The sequence below is a fragment of the Chlamydotis macqueenii genome, chromosome 10 (genome assembly GCF_036417535.1).
Source record: "Chlamydotis macqueenii isolate bChlMac1 chromosome 10, bChlMac1.mat, whole genome shotgun sequence".
In the NCBI taxonomy this organism is placed as follows: Eukaryota; Metazoa; Chordata; class Aves; order Otidiformes; family Otididae; genus Chlamydotis; species Chlamydotis macqueenii.
The window spans coordinates 12,291,664-12,316,269 of record NC_141565.1 but is presented as its reverse complement, the minus strand read 5'-3'; the positions used below and the strand labels follow the sequence as shown (position 1 = coordinate 12,316,269).

The 24,606-nt window shown below is 41.5% G+C and overlaps 2 protein-coding genes across 2 annotated transcripts in view; one reads left to right on the top strand and one right to left on the bottom strand.

Moving 5' to 3' along the window:
* The window catches only part of LOC104481846 (netrin-4), a 49,665-nt gene extending 46,671 nt beyond the window's left edge, over positions 1 to 2,994 (bottom strand). The window contains exon 1 of the mRNA XM_010123161.2: positions 1,809 to 2,994. Within this exon, the coding sequence (XP_010121463.2) occupies positions 1,809 to 1,875 (67 nt within the window). The 5' untranslated portion in view covers positions 1,876 to 2,994. The remainder of the gene's footprint in view (positions 1 to 1,808) is intronic.
* A 2,351-nt stretch (positions 2,995 to 5,345) lies between these two features.
* UROC1 (urocanate hydratase 1) overlaps positions 5,346 to 24,606 on the top strand; it is a 41,856-nt gene continuing 22,595 nt past the window's right edge. The window contains exons 1-8 of the mRNA XM_010121171.2: positions 5,346 to 5,599; positions 12,302 to 12,432; positions 15,373 to 15,466; positions 17,166 to 17,225; positions 20,361 to 20,489; positions 21,158 to 21,219; positions 22,178 to 22,244; positions 22,865 to 23,008. Of these exons, the coding sequence (XP_010119473.1) occupies positions 5,474 to 5,599; positions 12,302 to 12,432; positions 15,373 to 15,466; positions 17,166 to 17,225; positions 20,361 to 20,489; positions 21,158 to 21,219; positions 22,178 to 22,244; positions 22,865 to 23,008 (813 nt within the window). The 5' untranslated portion in view covers positions 5,346 to 5,473. The remainder of the gene's footprint in view (positions 5,600 to 12,301; positions 12,433 to 15,372; positions 15,467 to 17,165; positions 17,226 to 20,360; positions 20,490 to 21,157; positions 21,220 to 22,177; positions 22,245 to 22,864; positions 23,009 to 24,606) is intronic.

Here is a 24,606-nt window from a genome sequence, read left to right as displayed (position 1 = left end):
CACAGATTGGCTCAATACTGTCTAAACTAACCTTAGTCTGAGCAGAACTGACCCTACCTGTAACAGGACCTGTAAAGATTTGAGATTAATTAAAGATTTTTGTATTGCTTCTGGAAAAAAAAAAAAAAAAAAAAAGAACAGATAACCCTTGTGCTTTCACAGGCTGATGGTTTGTGCAACCTTTTGACCAAGCAGCATATATTTCTTTAAAGTGACATTGAATCCTTAGTGTCATCACTCTCAGTATTCAATTATTTTGCTGTTATTCACTGTGTCCTACACCATTATTCTGAGTGTGTTTAGCTCCATATGGAACACACTCCCTCCCCTCAAATTCACTTTCCAAGCAGTCAGCTGTGGGCTGCATTTCCCTGAAGGTTCATTTTCACTTTGTGAATCGGATGAGGAGCAAATTTAGGTTAGTTTGTAACAGGCAACTTTCCACAACAGGATCAGCAACTTTGCAGGACATCTCTGGAACCTTTCTGTGCTGTGTGTCAACATATATATTGTATAGGGAGAGTTCCCTATAGCCTGGGAAACTAGTGAATGCCCAAGGTAAGACACTAAGAGGACTAAGGTACCATGTCCTCCCTCTACTCATTCCTGTAACGTGATAGCCAGCCTTTTTCCCAAATGAGGCACTGGATAACATGACAGTATTGTGAATTTATGAGCTGTTTTCAGTTTTTAAGAAAATAACTTTTGCAGTTATGGAAATCTGATATCTATGTTATTTAAAAGGTTCTAGCTAGGGAATAATCTGAGCTGAAGCCGCCTGATCTGCCTTTGACTTTACTGGAGCTTGCAGGGTAGCCGATCACTTCAATCACTTTCAAATTGCTGCATGAAGAGTATTGTTCCTGTCCTAATACTCTGAGAACATAGGTGACATTTAAACCACTGGTATGCTTTCCTGTGCAGAGAAAGAGATCCCAAGCCAGTATCTCAAAGTCACCAAGGATGTACTGTTGTTTTATCAATACTTATTTTTATTTTTCTGACCTGATCTGCATAATTCATCCCTTTTAATCTTAAAGATGTATTAAACCACAGCAAGAAGAAAACAATCTAATGCTTTGTTTCCTTTCCCTTAAGAATTTGTCTCCATCATAATCCAGGTATTTTTAGGACCCTGTGTAAATACCATTACATCTGTATCATTCCTATATATGCTTATTTGTACACCCACATATACACACACAACTAATCAACTTCTCTTTCTGTCCTAATCTATTTTCTCTCTAATGTTAATTTAATCTTGACTACTGCATGTTAACTGTTAAGTCAGGGAATAAACTGAATGAATGAACTGTCTTGGATAAATAGTAATTCCTAAACAGCATCTCTGACTTTAAATGATGCAAAATGATGTTAACAGAGAATAATTCAGATTCCTACAGTGATGCTGTTCAAGGTTGTTGTCATTTCACTCTTGTCCTGCCTAGGAAAGCAGTGTTTCATCCTCAAAACAAATATCCAGCCTATCTCAATCTGCCTATCTTTCTTTCTTGCTTACTTTTCTTTCATTCACAAAAATAATACACTTTTTTCTTTTAAGGATGTATGAAACTGTACATCTTATTATGAGTCTTTGGGAGGAAACTGAGCTATAAAGCTGTGTATTGTAGGGAATAAGAAGCATTTGTATACATTGACTAACCCAGAGTCCTTATAAAAATCCAATCTAAAATAAAGATGTTGACATATATTTTTTTAACAAACAGATCTGATTTCTATTCCCTTTCCCCTTGTTAAACTTTGGATAAATTGTTTCACAAATGGCAATATTGATTTATTTTGCTTACCTGCTTCCCCAAGGCCAGGAATAAAAATCCCCAAGAACACAATCAGCATGATGCCTTTATGCTGCATGGCTGTGAGTAGAATATCTGTCCTCAGTGAAGCAAAAAAGAGCTGCAGTAATCTACAGGTTTGGTGCTTGCATGGCTTTTCTGTATTTTCTTTCTTTCTGCTCACCTTCCCCTCAGTGTAGGGGTCAAGGCTGCTGCCTCATTCTTCTTGCTCTCATTTGGGTCCAGAGATGGTTTTGTTTGGGTTTGTTGGTTTGTTGGTTTTGTTTTGTTTTGTTTTTTTTTCAGGGCTCAGATGCCTTCTGGGTGTCACCCGTACATTGCTTCCAATAAATAAATAAATAACAAGGAGGGTCTGTGCCTTTACCCCTCTCCATGCAGCCGGCCGGGGGCTCTCACATCCTTGACGCAGCCCCTCGAATACACCATCGAGGGCTGGTGCGAGCCGGGGAGCGCTGTTCCGTCCGCTCCTTCTGCGCTTGTTTGGATGCTATTTCGAAACTTTCCTTTCTGCTCCTCGCTTTTGGTGGAGCTTCGTTTTGCCTTTGCCTGGCTTCCCGCTGCCAACCTCCCCCCCTCCCCGCCCCGCACCTCCCGCAGCCTGCTGCTACCCCGGGTAGCGGTGGGGTCCGGGCAGCGTCAGCCCTGCTTTGTTAGGAGCTCTGCCCCGGCACCTTCTTTCCCTTCGCTCCCTGCAGCACGGGGTCATAAGAAGAACAGGAGTTGGCTTTTCTCCCCGAGAGATGATGAGAAGCAAGTGCTTTCTTGGCTCTTCTCTCTTTTTATTTTGGTTTGGTTTATTTTCTGATATTTCTCTCCTCCCTCCGCTGTCACGGAAGCCGCTTCTCCCCCACCTCCGAGGGATTTGCTTCACCCGGCGAGCGCCGGGGAACGGGAGTCAAAAACAAACCCCAGGCCAGCTGGCCGGTGCGGGGCCCGGGGAATCCCCGCCCGGAGCGCGGCTTGGGCTGGCGGGGGGGCAGCGGGCAGGGGCTGCTCCCCCGGGCTGGGGGTGCAGAGCCCAGCACCCAGGAGAGAGGGGAAAAAAGGTGGGGGGAGGCTGGAGGAGCCTTCCTCCCTCCTGCCACCGCAAGGCTTGGGGGGTCCCTTCCCTCCCCTCCCGAGGGCCGGCTGGTGATCTTGGTTATCTTCAAGTTTTGTCTCTGCCTCCCGTTCAGCCCCTAGCACATCTCTCGGTCCTAACTGTGCAGTTCTCCTCTCTGGTCCTGTCTGGCTGCGAAGGGGATTATTACAACATGTGATCTTCTTCCTGTTCGTTATATGTGCTTTTTTTTTTTTTTTTTTTTTTTTAGGGTGGAGGAGGAGGATGGGTCGGTTCCGCACCTCCTCGTCGGCTGGGCTGGTCCTTGTCGCTGCGCTCCGATGCGGCCGTTGTTTGCCAGCCGCATCTTCTCCTCCAGGAGCCAGTGCGTGCGTGTGCGTGCGTGTGCGTGTGCGTGTTCGTGTGTGTTTGTGTGTGGGTGCGTGTGTGCAGGGCGGGGGCAGCCCGCGCATCCCGCCCGGCCGGTGCCTGCTGTCCCTGCAGCACCCTCTGCCAGGCCGCCCGGCACATGACACCTGCCCTGCCCGGGGACACCCCCGTCCCCAGGCACCCACAAGGCAGCGCCGGGGCCCGGGGAGAGCGGGGCTGCTTTGGGAGTTGGTTTAGGTGCGGCTCACGCGGAGCAGAAACGGGCACGGGTTTCTTTCCATAATCACAGACATCCCCATCCCCATGCGGGGGGAAAAACCAGGCAGCGACGGGACTTGGGACTCCGCGGAGAAGCTGGGGCGCCTGCTCTGGCACTGCTGACACACATGCCAGCCAACACCGGGCATGGCCCTGAACTCAGCTTTGCTGAGGTAACTCCAACGCCAAGCTCCCCGGGACCCAGAGAAGCTCCAGAGGCTCCAGCGATCAGGCAGTGAAAGTGCTCAGCTCTAGAAATAATTTTAATTCAGGGGATGAGTTCCCACCTCTCCCTGCTTCATTATCTCTCTCTTCAGCTTTCATGGCAGGGTAATGCCACACCATTAACTTCTGCTTGATGTCGCAGAGGGAGCGGCTCCGATGGGAGTCCAAATGTAGAAGAGTGTGTTCTTGTGCCCATGTGTGCACAGGATCAGACCTTGGAGGGATTTGGAGAATGTGGGTCATACAAAGAAGAATAAGGAAAGATTTATTTCCCTTTGGGGTGGGAATGTTTATGTAAGGCAGGGTTATTTAGCTAGGTTTTGGGGCAGAATTTTCTGACTTTACCCTTATCTTCCTTTTTTGTATGTTTTTAATAAGAAAACCCCATAGAAAATTTCAAAATGTGAAGGAGGCATTCCCTTTTTGTCTTTGCCTTTTGTTTGAAAACAGCTAAAATACTGTATAATTACAAAACAAAATTCTCCTGCCATAAATGACAGTATCCTTCAGAGGGTTTGAGTCTGCTGTGCGCTCAGCTCCCCTGGGATGTTCTCAGTTCTTTCAACTCAAGCATCTTCAGTGGGAGCTGGGATGTGCAGTATGTCCTAGAGCTAAAGCCAATGTGACATTAATGAGATGCTGTCATTTAATTATTGTGCTTTGTTGTCATTGCTTGTTGATTGTTGCCTTTGAGGGACAATGCAATATTTTTTTTTATTCCTAGGTTTTAGGCTCATTCCTAACTGAAATGTTTCTCCCAGTTAATTTCACCAGGCTTAAGCTGTGGCACTTGAGAGAATTTCCTGACCAAGACTTGTAGTTTCATGGATTTAATAAAGGTCAAGAAGCTCCTGTATAATTTAAACAAAAACTCAAAATGGAGAGTAAAGTTAATGTTGCACTGCAAGTGGAAAATTGAAGTTAAGTATATTCATTTACTTGCAATGTCTGGATGGCAGTACCGTAAGACTTCCTAGTTGTTGTTGACTTTAGGGTATAGAACTGACTTAGAACTGAAAGCCTTAATTTTTCCTTCCAGTTACTGCCTGTCTTGAGAAAACCACTGCCAGTGTTAATGAGTACATTTCCAGTTTAATACTACTAAAATCCGTTCATGCCTGTGAGCTAAGAGCTAACACCTAAGGGACAAATTTTGCTATTATTATTGACACTGCTGTTGTCTAGAAGATTAATTGATGAGATCTGAGGAACAGCCCACACCTAGAGGCGTCAGAGAATGCCCATCTTAGCTGAACAGCGTGTATGAACAGTGACGTGAATAATAATTATTAACTTTAGTTAGTTCCTAAACTATAGGAATGTAAATGCACAATCCCTGAGGTCTCAGGCAAGGTTCATTCTCCAGACCACGACTCCCACTAGGACATTGGGGGAATCAGGTGATTTGGAAAGTGAGTGAGTTTACTCTAGTGGCTTAGCACAGTGCCAGCTGACAAAGCACCCAGAGAATAAACAGCAAAACTGTGAATCATTCATTTTGGGGGAGGAGGGAAGAGCCAATGGCATGGCACAGAGAAGGGAGGTGTGTCACCTGAGCCACCTGCCCTCTCTACTTGACAGGCCTATTTGCAAAAGCCAGAGGACAAGCTGTCTTCTTCCAGATCACCCCAAAGTGGTGGTACATCTGTATCGCTTAGCGTCTTGCTTCCTGCACCCTTTGTTCCCCACTCCTTGTACCTCTTCAGTTTGTCTTGGCTTTCCTCCCTGTGTTTCCTCAGCAGCTATGACCAGCCTGAAGGAAATCTGTCGTGGCCTTCCCCTGTACCCTTTGCCTGAAAACAGAGGTCGGAGGAAAGGAATACCCCATGCACCTGTGAGAACCCCTAATCTCACTGCTCAGGAGAAAAAGGTAATGTGGTTTCACAGGGCCTCACTTCTCTTTATTTCAGATCAATGTAGCTTGGGGCAGCAGACCTGATTGACTCAAATGCTTTTTTGAGTGTACACCTAACTTTGTGGCAATTGTATTTCCTTGGTGTTATAATTTCAGTGGGCAATGGGACAGAGTACTGGAAACTCTTCTTCTTGCTTGCTTTCTTCCTCCCTCAGAGATAAGCAGGTTGATATCAGGGAGTTTTGCCGCACAACAACTTCTGTGATTTTAAACGGCTAAACAAGAGGCATTAGACTTCAATGCTGTCAATCCAGCATTGTTCCTTGGAGATGAAATTATGAATGCTGTTGCAAAAACTCTGCATATGTATAGGAGAGAAAGCAAACCCCTCAAATACTATAAACATCAAATGTGATGAATCAGCATCACAGTACAAGCTACGCATCTGTATATTTGCATAAAAGATCCAAAGATAATTTATTTTGACTGGTAGTCTGAGTGTCCTGGAATTCAGGCAAGTTTGTGGGGAGTTGAGTTAATTATTTGTCTTTACTTGTGTAATTCTTTCCCTGTCTCTTTTTGTTTAAATAGTCTACGTACACACTAAAGTAATCATTGCATTATTTCATGTTAGAGATTTTTTTAAAAATCATCAGCAGAAAATAATGGTCAATGGGTGGAGATCCTTAGGAGTTTGTGTGGGAGAGGATAAGGTGAGTTTCTTATTTTGCAAGTCTGTGCTTCATCACATGTAATATCACTTATAATGTGACATTCTAGTCAGAACACAGAAGTTCCTTCACCACTAACAACTTGCATGCAACTTCCTTGCCTTTGTGGGAGTTCCCACTGTCATCAGCAGCCAAATTCTTTCAAAGTCCTCTTCTACAAGCAGAGGAGAGCCTAGTCTAAGGGTAGAAAGAGGAACAGCTGTGAGATATCCAAAGAGGATTTAGTTCAATGTCAGGAGCATTCATGGCTGAGGAATTCTGTCTGTGCCTGGGACAGCTCAGACACATGGAAGTGTGGCTACTAAGTGTGCAGAAGAGGGCTGTGGTGATGGCTACGAAGATAAAGGAGTGAGGAGGGAGCTTCACTGCATGTCAGAACATTGCCAGTCATCTCCATTTTGTTCCTTGCCTTTGCTAAATCACTTTTGCCCAGAAGTCTGCTATAGCATGAAGGAGTCCATGTTGCAGGAGAGCAGATGGTATCTCTCAAAAGGATCCCAACCTTACTCTTTGCCTAGGGAGAGAAAGGTAATGACCAAGTCCTCACTTCCTATATAGAGACTGGAATAGATTCCTGCCTCTTTTAAGTGTTGCGGGAAGATGGCAACAGACTGATTTTCTGGCTCCAGCCTACTGTCTTACGTCCCATCCTCATCTCTCCTTCTCACATGGCACATGTGATAAGAGGTCATGCTAGTTGGGCTTTTCGCTAGACTGTTAAAGATTTAAAAGCTTTATTTCTAAATTATTTTACTCATAATCCTTCACCTTAAATTCTTAACAGAGTTAGAGTCTCAGCTGGTATTTATTTTATATCTGAAAGGTCAAATCTCTTTTTTTAAAAGTGGTAAGTATATAGACAGAAATCTTGTCTGTCTACAAGTTGGTTTTTAAGTCTCAAGATAGGCTTCCAGATTTTGTTGACAGTGTGTAATGCTGAGCATATTGCAAAGCTCGTCTTTATGTATGACACTGTGTTCATTTTCTAATTGAAGTACTCAGGGGAAGCTTTGACAGAAGTTAAGTTAATAATACTCTGCTGACTTCCTCAGGATTTGTCCCTCTCTTCATATGCCTTCATTCCAGTTTTAGCCCTTTCTACAATAATAAACCTTAGCACTGCCAGTGTTTTATTTTCTTGGGCCTCCTTTTGTGGTTATAATAGAAATCCTGTAAGTAAGATTTATAAAGTTCTGTGTGTTTTAGGGCTTGCTGAAGAGGTATATAATTCTTCCTATCATACCAACTTTAATCTTATTGGATAAATCAAGCCATTTCTCAGGACTGATTCTGTTTATGTGTTTCTTGAGTTCTCTTCCTTCAGCATTCTTTGCCTGAGGCCTGAAACAGCCACATCCTCTGTCTTGCCCTCCACAGCTCAGGAAACCCTAACTTTCTGTTTCTTGGCATCTGTATCTTAGTGTAAATATGCCACAAAGAAACTACCCTTAAAATCTTATGCATGGTCTGTCCCTTGCAGAACAAGGATGTTGCATGCTCAGTACTCACTGACATTCCAGTAAAGCTGGAGCAACCCGGGAAGAATGTGCACTTCTCAGTGTTGCTCCAAATCAGAAAAAAATGGTATGTCTTCATCCATGCAGCAGTTCCCTTCTGTATCTTAGAGCCAAGTCATGTTACAGTCTTCCTGCTACCCAGCATGATCATCTGCTAGCTGACTGCAGTATCACTTGTGCTTCTGTCACAGGGCCCTGAGTCAGTAATGGGCCTTGATGACCTTGACGAGCCTCACCTGAGATCTCCACCTGAGATCTCTCTGCCTTTAGGTTTAGGGGCTCCATTTAAGCTCAGGCCTGGGCCTTTGCTCTCAGTTATGTTGGAGATATGTCTGTCTCTAGTTCTGTCACAGGGTGTCCCTGTGCCCAGCCATCGACCTTGTTGGTCTGGTCTCTAACCTGTGGGCTGACTTGCCACTGTGAACCTTCCTGGTGCTCTCTAGGCACTATCTGTCTGTGGTAACCATCACTAGACCTGATTCTGGCTTGGCCCCAGGCTTGCACATGACTGTGTGCCTGATGACCTGGACTCCTGGTGGAACCTGACTGCTGTCCTTGGGCTGCCCTGCTCACCTCCCTCAGGTACTGTGAGGCTGGACCCTCGTTGGTGAGATGCTTGTCTTGCTGGCTGTGTTACTGTTTGGCCCTTTAGCCCTTAGGGAGCAGCTGGGCCTTGCTGCTTCATAACATCCTAGTGTAAAGAGCTAAAAACCAGAGCCTATGAAGTTAGATAGTACCTGAAGTTCTTCTTCAACTTTCTGGAGAAGCAGCAGGACATTTGACCTTAATGGTTGTTTTACACATCCAGAAATGAGGCCACTTTTAAGAGTTCATATGTGGGTTGGGAAGGCCAACTCATTGGCTCCTGTTTTGGAAAATCTGGATGATAAATAACTTGATTAAACTTTCACAGCCCATAGGACATTCACAGCAATGGCCAGTCAGAAGTCGTGATGTTTACTTCCCAACTGAACTGATCTAAACTGGGACCTATTGGGAAGAATAATATATGAAACAACAATCTTGCTTTTACAGTTGCTGTTTAGAGAATAGTGGCACCGAAGATTCTGAGCCTGGATATCATCAGGCAGAAAATGACAGGTGTGAGTCAAGCAACATCTCCACTGGAAAAGGGGCAGAACTAAGGATGAAGCTGTTGTGGAGTGAAGCCAGTCACTTCTCTTCATGCTTCCCTTTCCCTCAGTAAACAGGGAGACTGCAAATCTTAGTGTCTGAGTGTCTCAAGTTCCTTACATTGGAAATCCTGATGATCTTGTTAGAAAATGGAAACGATAGACATTCCTTCTGAAGAGGCACTGACTCTTCAACAAACATAAATTAACAAAAAAAAAGCTGAAATACTTGATTTCTCAAGAGAATCCCCAACAAAGATATTTACAGCTGATTGATTGGAGCAGGGTTTCATGGGTTTTTTTTACTCCATTTTGTGGACACCAAGAGGTGTGAATCCCGATTAAATACCAGCAGGATCATTTTTTACTGTATAAATGCCAGTGAATACAAAAAAAAAGATACCTTAATAGTGACTAGAGCTTAAGCACAAGAATCAAATGTTAGATCCAGCTGGCAGATCTAAGAGGAAGACTTTGCATCTGATGCTTGCATTGCAAGGAGCTGAACTGAATCAGCAAATTCAGAGCAGGTTTTTTGAAACAACCGATTGGTCTCAGGAGTATAAGTGCAATTGATTATTATTTTTTTTTAAGACACCAATGAGCTCTGGACCTATTTTGTCAGAGGAGTTGAGCACATGCAGCTTAAGCTTCTGTCAGTGGAAGTTATGAAAGGGAAGAACACCTAAATATCCAATGCACAGTATCTACTGTTCAGACCGTCATGTGTCAGTTATAGGTAAATCAATCCTACTTAAAGGTTAGAGTAATATTTTACATGGTGCTTTAATGAAATGTAAGGAATAATGACCTTGTATTGCCTTTCCACAAAAACATCATGATCAGCCTATTTGAATTTGCTACTTGAGTGCCTTTTTCAGGTTATTCAGTTTGTGATTCAATCATGAATATGCAAAATTCTTCCTGATGCACACAGCAATTGCACTTTCATAAAGCAGTGAAGCTCCATCCAGGCAATTTTAAACACCTCAGCTCTCCTATTGAGAGAGTATTTGAGAATCTCTTACATTTAAATTCTTCTGATTTCAAGACTATATTTTTATGACTAATTCGCAGCTATTTATTCCTGTTTCAGCATTTCCCTGAAGCTCCTTCCTGCTTTGACATTTATCTTGCAGTGAGACAGCAATCAAATGTCACCTTTGTCCAGTTAAGCTAAACAAGCCACAGTCTTAGTCCTCTTTTATAAGATCTCTACTGTCTGTGCAATCAAGGTGCCCTTCCCACCCTTCATGTAACATCCAAGTTCATGTTTCATTAATGTCTGCATCATCAAAGTTCAGGCTTCTGCTAATGTGTAACATTTAGGATAGAAGCTTAATCTAAATTAATTTGTTTGAAAACCCAAGCAGATTTTGCTTGCTTGTAATTTTAGGGTGAAGAAAAGTATTTGTCCATCAGTTTCATTACAATACAAATAATATATTGATCAAAGACTGGATGATCCTTGCCAGACTGGAAAAAAAAAACATGCATCCTGATAGTATTCTGTAATTCTTATAGGCAGACAAAATGCCAAATGTGGCAATGTTTTCCTCTTGACTTTGTTGTTTTAGCTGTGTAGGTGATTTTATTCTTACTTTAGAAATTTCTTAGATCTAGAATCCACTGTGGTGGCTGCTTGCCTCTGAGATTGACTTTGACTTTGAAAATCTCCTCATATTTTGTCATGGTGTGGACTGCTTATCTAACTGGAGAAGAATAATATGGCATTTGAAGATGGAATTTGCATTTTCTCATCTGGTGAACAGATTTTCCCCCTTGTTATTCTGTGTGTAGAATGGAAATCTAATTTGTAGGGGTTTATTGGTCTGATCCTCAGCTGGTGTAAATCAGTATAGCTTCACTGATCTGAAAGTATCTGACTCCTGTACCTGTTCAGTAGCAAGTGTGCCAATAAAAACATCTCCTAGTATGGAGTATTTTTAGATTTAGAGGTATTGTACTTGCAGTGTGCTCTAAGGTACATGAGACCAGCATGCTCAAATGAAGGGGCTGGAGAGCTCTAGCTATAAAAGCCAGACCATAATCATGTTGGATGAGGAGGTTTATTACTGAGCTGAGTGCTTTATAGAGCTTTTCAGGACTTCTTACCAGGATGGATGATGATCATACCTAGACTGGTTGGTTCTAGATGGCTTTTTTCTAGATACCTGTACTACAGCCCACTCCTTCAATTGATCCAGAAAATATTTGCTTCCATAACTCTTTGAAGTGCCAACAGCAGATGTTGCAAAAATAGGATATACTCACTGTACTCAGCCCTCACCAAAGCCAAGCTTTTCTGGTTGTCTTCTAGATTATTATCAGATTTGGAGACAAGCTTGATCCCTTTCTATCCTTTCCACAGCCATTACAAACCAGCCTAATGAAGATGTGAAATTCCATATGATTTGTGAGTCTCTTCAACTAAAAGTCACTTGGATAGTGTGGGCCATTTGTCAGGGAACTTACAAGATCTATTACATCTTTGCATGAAATTGGCTTTTTAAAGATTACGAAATCTTTATTCTCATTATGGTTTTAATCAAGTAGAAGATGGAACACAGAGACACGACTTAACAGACTGTTACTATAGATAGTGATTTATTTATGGTTTCTTTTATCCAAAAGGACATGCTGTACTTTGCCATCAAAGACATCACCCATGGTTTGCAATAGGGAGTATAAGTCACGTAGTATCATTTGCAGAATTTAATTCAATGCCTAGTAATTACTTTAGTTAATTTGGAAGTCTTACATGTAGCATCAATAAAATAATGTAAACTACCACCCTCTGCAATACATTAGGGTGCTAAATGTAGTGAATCTTTAATAAAACTTGAGCCCAAGAACATCTTCATCTGGGAGTATGTCACGTAACTCAGGGCTAAGATCCCTTTTTTGAATGAAATGTACAGTAGGGTCTTCAGTGTCTCCAGGAGTTCAGGGTCTCAGTCTAAGGATTTCTGAACAATGTTTTCCTTGGTAGTTCAGTGCCCCCTAGCACTGTGAGAGGGAATTCGTCCGTGTCTGACATTGATAGGATTGAGAACTACTTAATAAATCTCCAGGGTCTCTCCATGCAGATTTGGGAGGGTAAGGGGAGGGTTACATGTATACAGCAATTGAATCTACAAGGAAAGATGCAGGTGGAAACACTTCAAGAGGAAACCAGGAATAAAGCTCCCCTGGTGTGAGCTTGGTCTTCTAAATTACATCATCCTTGTGATAGCTTAGGCAGGCTTCCAGCTGGGTCTTATTAAAGTTCAGGGCCACCCACTTACCTCCATTTCTCTTTACCTCGATTTTTGTCTCTCTTGTCTTTTCTGGCAGCTGGCTTTGCGCAATGCCTTGCGTTATTTCCCACCTGAAATGCAAAAGAAGCTGGCACCGGAATTTGCTGAAGAACTCAGACTGTATGGCCATATCTACATGTACAGATTCTTTCCAGATATTGAGATGAGGTAAGGGCTGGATGGTTCACATTGTATTTGGCTGCCATTTGCTTACCAGCTTTCACCTGTGGAACAGATTTTTAAACAGTGGCATTGCTGTGTCCTAATTTACCTCTTGTAGAAATTGTATCACAACATATTAATGAAGTTTACCATCTGAATGAATTGGATGTTCTGTGTATCATTACATAGCAGTGTGTTTCATTTCCAGTGAGGGTTACTGCATGTTTTGGGACGCTCTCCTGTAAAGCTGCGTAACAGTGATCTTTCATCCTCCTGCTTTCATCCTGCTCTCTGTCCTCATGAGAGTCCCACGGGACTAGCAGGGAGAGAAAGTACACGCTTCTGGAAAGGCTGTGGTAGGGCCAGGACAGTCTCACTGCTGGAAAGCTCAGCACCGCTCAACACAGGGAAAGGTGGAACACTGTGGAAGGCTGTGTGCTTGGTCATGCCAGCTTTACCATACATAGAGATCCCAAATGCTCTGCCCCATGGCAAGTCTTAGTTTCTGGAGACCACTGCTTACTCAGAGACCTCTGATTGCAACCTGGACAGAAAACTTGCAATAGTCCCGAGCTGCTGCAAGTCAAGTCTCAATTGAACCAACAGATGTAAGGAAGAAATTTTTTACAATGAGGGTGGCGAAACACTGGAACAGGTTGCCCAGAGAGGTGGTGAATGCCCCATCCCTGGAAACATTCAAGGCCAGGTTGGACGGGGTTCTGAGCAACCTGATCTGGTTGGAGATGTCCCTGCTTCTTGCAGGGTGGTTGGACTGGATGGGCTTTGAAGGTCCCCTCCAACCCAAACCATTCTATGATTATAAGATCAGATTAATGGATGACTTGAGATCTGCTGTGAGCAGCTGGTTGTTTCCCAGCCTCACAGAGAAGGCTTTCTGGGTGTAAAAGACAGTACATTTCTCCATCATTAGAACCTGGATCTGACTCTGATTTGTAATATGCTGGGCCTGTTGATCTTGGACCATCACTTGATTCTAGGGCTGATGGGACTAATGTTTGTGAAGCAGAATGGTTTTAGAGGGGGCTACCAGGGACTAGGTGCTTTTTTTTTTTTTTTAGGCTGATTGATTCCTTTCTGCATCCAGCACGTGCCTTGTTAATGTCTATACAGAAATCTGAATAAAGCAGGCAACTAGAAAGCACTCTGATTTCCACAGAGATCTGTATTTTTTGTGCTGTCCATAATAGTCTGGGGTCAGCTCTTGCAGAATTTAGCTCAGAGGAGAACAACTGGAAGACTATCTGAAAGCTATTGCAGAGCTGGACTTCAGAGGACCTGAACTACAGATAAAAGCACCTTCCAAGTAGGCTTGGATGAGACAGTCCACCAGCTTATTTCCATCACTGGCATCAGTGACTTTTTGATAGCTTCAATTTTTTTTTTTCTGCCCATTTCACTAATCATTCTTTCTAATAGATTCTTACAGTCTCAGATTAAGAAAATGCCTTTTTTTTTTTTTTTTTCTCTGTAGTCCGGTAGTATTTGATTTTTGTTCTCTATGTCCCAGGGAGCACAATCCAACTTAGTACTGTTCCATTTAACAGTCATGTTCCCATACCAGCACACTCAGCTGATATCTGAACTTTGGGGTTCTTATGTTCTGAGCAATATTGTGCAAAAACATCTCTCCTTGATGAATTTACCAATTCCACAGAAATCCTGTTATTTTTATCACATCAAGCTTAGAAAAGCAGAGAACACTAATAAAGTATTGTGAAAAAACTCAAATGCTTTCCTTCCTGGTTTGGCAATGACTACAAGGCATTTGTTTCAGTATCCTGATGTAAAAAGCTAGGATAAAATGCATATGATCATGGGAGGAGCCCATTTGCTAAATCTGTAGAACAAATATTCCAGATCTTGGTTCACTAGCTGTTCAATGTGTGTCCAATATTTTTGTAGTTGGCACTCTTTAGCCTAACATTTTCAGTGTAACTGTCTTCCCTGTACAAAGCAAGTGCCCAGTCACTGAAGATCTATGGTCCAATAAAAGGAAGATCACTTAGATAGGATCACGTGACGTGGTTTCTACCTTTAGGAATTTCCAGCATCTGTAACGATGGTGTTGCTTACAGAAAGGGAAAGATCAATGGTTATACTTCCTTTTGGTGTCATACCTCAGAGGCCTCAGCAAAATTGTACTGAGACCTGTGCAAAAAGAGAAAAGGAACTGAAGTGCTACAGTGTACATCTAGGACTAGAAGTTCTAGAACATTTTGATGTGACACATGGTGGAGAAGATAAGTGAGATGATCGAAGCAGTTGGCATTGAAGCACATTAGTGCTAGGAAACTTGACTCAGAATACCTTTGTGAGGGCTTCCCGTACCTCATCTCTCAACTTCCTGTATGAAATGCATCTCTTTCAGTAAAAATGACCATATATCTCCTAACTAGTTCAGGTTTTGAGAGCTTCTTTGGGATTTAAATTCAAGCTAAGTGTTTTTCTTAGATATGATCTTAAACAACAAGGGCTGAAGAGCCTGAAGGCAACTTCCACTGATGCTGTTTTCCTTGGCGTTGCAGGACTTAGTTACTTGGCTTGGCAACTGTGTTACAGAGGCCAGTTCCAGCATCCCAAAAATAAACCAGTTAAAAACCAATGAGAGCTCTTGACCACCATATTTATAACCAATCGTGATTAACTCATTCAGCAAATGATAAGCTGAATACATTTTTTTCTTTCCTTAGTTCTGATAACAGTTAAAACCTGATTTGCCTGTCGAGGTACATATGTCATTTCAGTTCTGCACTTTCTCCTCCTTTTTTTTTAATTTTTTTTTTTTTATTTATTCACACTTGTGAATAAAAGCCTGCAATTCAAACAAGTGTGTTGGCGTGCAGGGATATTTCTGCAGGGTAGGTTGTTGTGGTTACACCTGTAAGTCAGAGTGCCTCTCCTAAATTTTTGTGGCTGCCATTTCAGAGCATACCCCATAGGAGAATACCCTTGCAAGACCAAATCAGCTGCTGCCATTATGCTGATGATCATGAATAATCTGGACCCCTCAGTGGCTCAGGTAAGGTACAGTGAAATTAAGGAAGCTGGATTCATAGGGCAGCAGCAAATTGGCAAGTTACTTGCTGTATGTGTTCTCACATAAAAACTGAAGAATTCAGGCATATAGATGAAACTAATCCTTGTGCAGATGATCATCCTTCCATGGACTGAATAGGGTTTTAGTTGGTCATAGGTCTTTTGCTGGTTCTGTCCCCCAAGGTACATGCCAGCCCCTGTACACCTAGGGCTGGCTGTGGTGTGTTATCTGTGCAGGCCCGTTTCAGTAGCGCTGAGGCAGCCTTCTTACGGGGTGCTGTGCTACAATGTCCGTTTCTGTAAGGATAAGCCTGCGAGGGAATAAAGGTCCATTTCTTGTGGTTATGTTTTGATGCCTGGAGTTTTGGGTCTTTTGTATTAAGTTCTTCAGTTTCCTGCTGTGTGCAGTTCTTAATTCTGCACGGTGGGTTCTGGTCCTAATGCAGACCTCTGAGGCCTCCTACAACACCAAGGCTCACTCCAGCTCCCACTACATACAGGAGCTTGGTCGCTGCCTGTCAGATAGGTAGAGCTCAGCTCTTGGTACACTGCTTCTACAACTTAGGTTGAAAAATCAGTGCTGATGCTTCCTGTATCTTTGAAAGCTCATCCCACAAGGACAGATTGACTAGAGGATTACAGGACCAAAGTCCATCCTTACAAGCACTACCCAGTGTAATGCATCATTTTGCAAATGTCAGGGGAGAGGCCATGCAACTATGTCCTGCTGGTCACAGACTCTTCCAGCTGTAAATGCCAGTTGCAACCAAACTATAAGCTCACTCAGTCCCTCTTTAAGGAAGTTTACTGGGATGTCTGATACAGAAACTGCAATCAAGGAATCACTTTGTAGGATTCTCCATCCGAAATACCATTGTAACAATAACAAACACCTCATTTTGAAAAAGAATTTGTAATTTGTTTTTCTTAAATTATTACTTTTATGACAGTATTTACTGATTTCAAGAATCTAGAAAGTGTTGATGCAATAAGCTCTTGTCATGGGTTTAACCCCAGTTGGTAACTAGTTACGACAAAGCTGCTTGCTCACACTCCTCTCTGCCTCTGGTGAGATGAGGGAGAGAATTGGAAGGGTAAAAGCAAAAAAAACCTCGTGGGTTGAGATAAGAACAGTTTAATGATTGAAACAAAATAAAATATTATTATTATTGTGATAATTTGTCATGAAAATGAAAACAACAAAAAGAGAAACAAAACCTAAGAAAAACAAGTGATGCAACCGCTTATCACCTGCCAACGGGTGCCCAAGCAGCGATCACTGCCCCTCAGCCAAATCCCCCTGGTTTATATGCTAAGTATGATGTCATGTGGTATGGAATATCCCTTTGGCCAGTTGATGTCAGCTGTCCTGGCTGTGCTCTCTCCCAGCCTTGTGTACCTCCAGCCTTCTTGCTAGCAGGGCATGAGAAACTGAAAAGTCCTTGATTTAGTGTATGCACTACTTAGCAACAACTAAAACATCAGTGTGTTATCAACATTATTCTCATACCAAATCAAAAGCACAGCACTACATCAGCTACTAGGAGGAAAATTAACTCTATCCCAGCTGAAACCAGGACAGCTCTAGAAAAGATTTATTACTGAGATTAAAAAAATAGCTCAGAGAGCCAATCAAACTTTTCAGAAAAGTGCTTGCCTTATTGTTAAATTGCCTTTTTCAGTTTCCCCAGGAGCTTGTCACTTATGGAGGAAACGGGCAGGTCTTCAGCAACTGGGCACAGGTAGGACATTGCTGCTTTTGCAACTTGTTTCACAAAACCAGTTTCACCCTCCCCCATGCACATTCTGCTTAGACAGTTTGTGATAATTCTTGGCAGTCGTTGTCTCAAAATACTCCAAAACATCCTGTCTGGATAGAGGAATGTTCAGTTATGAACTGCATAGATGGGGAGAGCTTTATTTAGTAAAGAGAGCACAGACAGCCCAATAGAAATACTAAACATAATACCATAAACATACCAAGCTGTGTATGATGATGTAAAGACCAATTCTTTGTCTTTCTCTGATGCATTCGTATAGGCCTGTGTGTTTTGCACAGATAATTTGTGTCAAAATTAATTCTAGGAAACAAAAAACTGTATCTCTTACTTTTTTTGTTTCTTGTACTTTTTCAACATTTTTCACAACAAGTAATGGAATTAAAAAAAAAAAAAGCTTTGATTAAGAAAGTGCAATCCTGAGTCTTTTTCCAAGCCAATCAGATTAGCTGTAAATATTTACATGCTAGCTGGTGAGATCATAGTGCATTTTATTGTCAGGCCTGGCAATATTATCCCTGATCTTCTGAGAATAATGGCAGGCACATAAAAGACTGTCTAAAATCAGAGCTGGGATATTTAAGGTGTGGTTGTAAAATCTCTTTTCTCCTCATCTGTCAAAAAATGGCAATCAATACATTTGCTTTAAACTATGCATATAGGAAACATTTTCAGGGGATTTTTGGCATCAGCAACATATTTAGACTTACGTTTTGTATGAGCTCAGTTTATTCTCTCAAGAAAAAAAAATGCTCTGGGTTTGAATGCTCTACAGGTGTGTGGTGGCAGGAGGAACATTTAATAAAAAACATCCTGAGTGTCTGTGGACAGGCAAAAATTGGTTATTGTGAATGCCAAAACCACATCATTCCTGCAGCCTCTGGTACGCCCCAAGGCCACAGAGTGGGGATGAGTAGAGATGTGGCATTGAGTTTTGCAGTGCAGAACAGGTAAGGCACAGGTAGAAAGCTACATCACTCTGAAGGGCAGCATCACTTCTGAAGCCTGGGAAGATCTTGATTTCTGATTCTGTAGCTTACGTAAGCAAAAGCTGTCTTAAGGAGCCAGCTTCTGTCATAAAGTCTCATGCATGCACCTTGTTGTGGTTTTACCTGAATCTGGCCTCTTTCTTACTAAAAAATCCAAGCAAAACTAACATGTAAATGAAGCTCCTAGTTAAGGGAGAGGAATGGATTCCTCACTGCAGCATGGAACTAAGAGACCTGGGTTTTCTTCCCAGTTTGACTGTGATTTTCATTTGTGGCTGAGAGAAAACTGGTGTTGCAGTTTCCCAGTCTGGTAAATGGGAGTTAAATAGAAGTCTTAGGCAGCTTTTGAGGCAAAACTGTTCTGACTTCAAAAAGAAAGGTACCATGACAGTACACACCATTTCTTTATTTTGTGTATTAATCAGTAAATGCCAGTTTACTAATGCCTGTTGACTGTATTTGTTTTGCAGCATTTGTGATGTGAGCAGTGCCAGCATTGTACATAGAAGCCTTTAGTGGACTGACATCCCTTAGGGAGATGCTGGGCTGCAAGGTGACGTAGGAGCACTACCAAAGTCAGAAATACTCTCTTTCCTCTTGTTCTCATCCAAGCCAAAGCTATGACCTGCAGTTGTTTCACAGCAGAACAAACAAAACCTTTTTGTTTTTGCTTACTTAGAGCAGGAATCACATGAATGATTCAGTTATGACAGAACATTTTGTTCTGTTTGTGGACTGAAAACAACATGCTTTTTGGAAATCTGTCATCGCAAAGTTCCTTGTGAAAAAGTTCAGTTTGGTTTATATCATCCATGCAGATACGTGCTTTCTTCTGAATAATTTTAAAAGAAAAAAACATGTCCAGAGCTGACTTTACAAACCTGCAGACAACAGAACAGGTTTTTAAGCTAGGAAAGGCTTTTGCCTCCTTTTTACTAGTTGTGCCTTTCAATGCAAAAAGATCCAACTATCTTACAGCTTCTAGTTTTATTACAATGTTCTTCCCAGCCTGCTAAAGGGCTGAGATTTCAGCTAGTTACCTGTTCTGTCCTAGGACCAGAAATTGATTGTTCAACATCCTTCATGAAACAAAACCAAAATGTTAAAAAGCAAGACATTAACTCTAGTTACTCTTCCCTGCTCGACTTAACTTGCAGCTTTGAAATTAGCTGGGTTAGAAGGGACTGGCTCCAAATCTATACCATTTTTAATTCAGAGCAAAGACAGAGAAGTTAAGTGCCCATGACAACTGATACTGCTATCTCTTTGATTAGCAGTTCCATTTTTTTCTCCAAACTTTGTGTCTGTTCCTACAGAAACTCCAGTTTCAAGCTATTGTGGAATTCTAACGTGGCATGGGAAAGCTCCTCTCAGGCCTAGTTGTCACATATTAAAAGTCCTGTAGAATATAATAGGCTTTGTGATAGACAATGATGGACGAAAGTTAAATCTGTAGGCAGCTTAGATGGTCAAAGCCTACTTTTTGGCATACACCAAGAGTAACTATTAAATTATGCAGACAAAGATAAAATGCATTTATTTGTGTACTCCTGAGTGCCTCAAGGACTTTCTTCACTGTCTATAATGAGAGCTGAATTTTTTCATTTGAGAAGAAATGTTATTTCATTTTTAAGTGCACGTTGTAATACCCATTTGTTGAAAAGATGACAGACACCAGAAGATGCTGAATTATCTATTTCAGGTTAGGATCAACAAAATGCATGGGAATTTTAATCACTTTTATAGGGAAAATTTTGCAGTTTGGTTTTGTAAAGATTGCCAGAAAACTGCCGGATCCAAACGGTTAACCTCAAGATAAAATTAGAATGGCTTTAAAAATGAAGGATTTCTGGGGTTTGTACTGGAGAAATTATTCTGGAACTTATTCAGACTTTTGCTAGTTGGTGATTTATGTTTCCTGCTGAGTGATGTCTCTTAATGGACTTCATAAAAAACAAGAATGTGTTGAGAGCTCTGGCTGTTATTCCATATGCAACTACACTTCATTATCTCTATAGCTGCCTTCATACTCAAAGTTTAGCAGCTTCCCAAAGAAACGTAAATGTGAGATGGAAACAGATTCCCTCACTTTCCTTGCTTTTCTTTTCAGTTCTGGTTGGTAATGCACTATTTGTCAGAGATGACTGAAGAGCAAACACTGGTAATGTACAGTGGGCATCCTCTGGGACTGTTTCCCAGCCATCCGTATGCTCCTCGATTAATCCTTTCTAATGGCATGGTAGGTATTAGCATCTTGCTTTCTCTTCTTTCTCCTCTTCTATTTATTTTTGTTTGCTGAATTAAAATATTGTTTATACAACCTGAACTTACAGCAGCACACAGGAGAATCCGAGGTCCAAATTCTGCAGCATTTATTCCAGTACAGTTGCTCTCGCTTCAAGTGTACTGATCTACAGTGATGAGGGGAACAAGCTTCTCCTTATTAGCTGACTTCAGTTCTAACTGAGCCTGAGCTGTACGTGCTCTTGACCAAAATCATTCAGCTAGGCTCAGTCTGGAAGATTTTAAAGCCCTCAATAGGCAAACAGATTACTATTAATCAGATGCTCAGCTCTCTGGACTGCTTTGTTTGGAAGGCAAGCTGGACAAGTGAGCATACTGGTTCATTGCCACTATTTTGAGGCACTCAGTATCTGTCTCTCTGCAGACTAGTTTTGTGACTAAAGAACTGCTTTCCTTAAAATTTGTGTGACAGTCACACTGCCAAAAAGACCAGAGATCTTTTTTTTCCAATACTAAAATGCATGGAATAAAACATCTAATTACTCCTGCTGGTTTTCACTGTTCTTCTGTGTGTGACCATGGTTAGAGAAATGTAGACTGTTAACAAGATCTGCTTAAATATCTGATTTGCTTATCTGGGTTTTCTTTTGATTGTTTTCTTAGGTTATTCCCAACTATTCCACCAGAGATGAATACGAGAAGATGTTTGCTTTGGGAGTAACAATGTAAGAAGATACTTCACTATTAAAAATACATAAAACACTTAACTAAAATATAATTCAGACATCGAGCAGTGCCTGGTTAAAATTTCTAATGCAGATTGATTCAAACTGTGCTGTGTGAAGTCCTGATGCTGCAAAGCATTAATGCACACTTAAGTGGAATTACTTAGGAGTTTGAGTTATGTTCAGCCACATATATAAGGATGTAATTGAGGTCTGCTAGGAATTAGTAGTGGGTTTATGTGTGGGACCTGGCTCAATCACAGCCTGAAGCCTTAATCATAACCTACTTATAGCACTGGCTAGTTCCACTTTGCAGTGGTTGTTTTGCAGTCTACCGAAAACACAAGTTTTGAAACATTCTTTCACAGTAAGAAAAAGCTTTGAAGTAGAAAGTTATATTTTTAAAAAATTATTATTTACTTGCTTTTTTATTGCTTAGCTAGTTGATGAGCATGGGATTATTATTCTGTTGTGTACCATGGAGAGAACAAATTAAAACCACTGGAGGCCTGGGTGTGTTCAGATAAGGAAGCTGGAAGAAATGAAAGGGCAAGAATAGAGAATATCCATTGCCAGTTTCCCATGGATTTCACAGGAATGCGGACAACCGTTTTGGGCTAACAACTTCAAGAGTGACTATGACTTAGAAGCGCATGTGTAAAGGAGTGTCTTTGTGCCCCAGTTACTATGCTAAATGCCAAGACAAGTTTACACTCAGTTTTTTGAACTCAGTTTTAAAACTCAGTTTAATGAGCTAAATGATCCTTCAAAAACATGTTCATGCATTGCTAATGAAGAAACTCAATTAAGTTGTGAATTTGATAATAGCAGATATTTAACAACAAATTGAAGCACAGAGATTTTGGTTTTTATTATACTGGAAACATATGTAGAGGTATACAGAACTCATTCCAACCTGAGTAACATGTGGTATCATTGTGTTCATTGCTGTTGCTAGGTATGGTCAGATGACTGCTGGGAGCTACTGCTACATTGGGCCTCAGGGAATAGTCCATGGGACTGTGGTAAGAAACTGGGGAAAGGTGTATTGATCGATACCTATTAGAGGAAAGTCTTTCTCCTGCAATGGCTGGTGACTGGAGTGGAATGGATTGCTTTGAGAGGTTGTTCTGGCCACCAAAGAAATTCTCATTGTTTGCTTTCTTAAAAAATCAGTGGTTTTCCATTCAGATAGTCCATGGCACAGGACTGTGTTTATCCAAAACACAGACCTGAAGGAATCTGCAGTCAAGGTCTCAATCAGAGCTCATATCTAGCTACAATAACTGAAGTATGAATTGACCAAACATGTTAGATAAAGCATTGTCTTAGCTTGTTTTCTTAGCTGTTTTCTTCAGCTGTCTTTTGCAGCCATACTGAACAAGTCCCTATACCCCAAGAGCAGCATGTTGGGAACCACTGATTATTCTATCCTATTTCATGATGAGAGAAATAAACATAATGAGGACAGATGGTTTCATAACATCACTTTGTAACATGTTTCCTTCTTAGAAGATGAAAACAGTTTCATGGTCTCAATGATCCCTGAATTTCAAGCTCTGTTTGCAAAAGGAACAGAAGATCTTTACGTTTCAGAGACTCCAGGCAAAATAGCTCCTGATAATTGCTATATTGTTGTGTGCAGCTCACAGTGCTCAATGCAGGCCGGCGCTACTTGAAGGCAGAAGACCTGTCTGGAAAGGTGTTTGTTACTTCTGGTCTTGGAGGGATGAGTGGGGCTCAGGCAAAGGCTGCAGTCATTGCTGGGTGTGTGGGGATCATTGCAGAGGTGAGAGCAATGCTGCTTTCATTTTGTCATTTCTCCTTCATGTGTTGAATCAGAACCCTCATTCTCCTGATCTGATGTGTTCCTCAAGCAACCCTGACAAGCCAAACTCAAAAAAAAAAAAAAGATACTCTCTCCTAAGATCTGTCTGTCCTTTTCATTGCTGAGCATTTTTCACTGCTAGTCCATCCCTATTTGTTCACTCACTGGATCAGATTGTAAGGGCATGGACTGTAACTTATTATTGCTTCACAAATAATGCAGAATGATGCTGTCAAGATGAGCCATTCCCAGTGTTTGAGCTACTCTCATTTCATGTGTGGAAAGGGTGTAACTTCCACAGGCAATTCCCATTGGAACTGCACCCTCTTATGCCAAAAAAGTCTGTGTTTAAAAGGTGTTAATTACATTGCCATTAATCTTTAAGGCCTCTGGCACCCTTATCAGGCACAATGAAAAGCAGACGTTAAAAATGTTTATGTGATTCACTCATCAAGGTTGGGAGTAACGAAGTTGCTTGGTATTGTGATTATTTGAGGTCAATGGGATTTTGTAAAACTGGGAATTTTAAAGTTGGCTTCAGTATGAAGATGGTGAGGCTAATTACAAGCACTTAGGAGAATCCCAGTTTCTAGACAACAAAGGCAAGTTCTGCTACGGGAAAATGTTGATAGGGGAGAAGTTCTGTAGTACCATTTTCCCTGTTCCCTGAAGCTCACCCACAGCGTATATTCTTTGTAGACAGTCTTTAATCCTAAAGTAATGTTTCTCTCTTCCAAACATGTTAAAATAGCCAAGCTATTTCCTCCCACAAGCAAAGAGAATCTAATAATGATCTGTGATTCAAAGACTGCTAATGTCCAAGCAATTGGAATAGTGTATGATAGGATCCACAGATATCCTTAAGTATCACACGTACATTTTCATACTAAAAAGTAACACTAGGTTCTCCTAATACCTGCATTTTTCAGCTATTATCCTTATCATAGAGTTCTGTTCTAACGAATCAGATGGAACTACGGACTACAAAAAGACTGCAACAATTTTTCAACAGAAAATGTTGCTCTGGAATTCTGTGCTAATGGCAGTGAATATCTTTAATAATATTGACTACAATAAACACTTCAATGCATTTCTTTGAATACCTTTGAATTCAATGCAATGGGGAAACATTCTTGGTGGAGCAGATACAGGACTGACCAAAATGCATTGAGCTCTTTGGACTATCTGTAGGCCATGAGCTCTTGTTACTGCTCCGGAGGAAGAAAGATTTTGAAAACCAAACTCCAGTGGGAGTTTAGCATTCTCAGCCAAAGTCATTTACAGAGAGAATTAGCTGGCAGACTGCTGCTGTAGGCATGTCACTTGCTGCAATGAAAAGGGTAAGAATATTGCAATCTGACCCATGGTAATTATAATTAAACTTCAAAACATAATAGATCAGACTGCCCATGTGGCATGCAGTAAATCTGACCTGCTCTGGCTAGCTCGGGTCTTACTTGTGGAAGGTTAGGATTTCATCTGTTTTACAATGATGGTGCAAAAGTATTTTTGTTAGCACATGAGTTTTGCATGTATTTGAGATCTCGTCAGGTACTCCC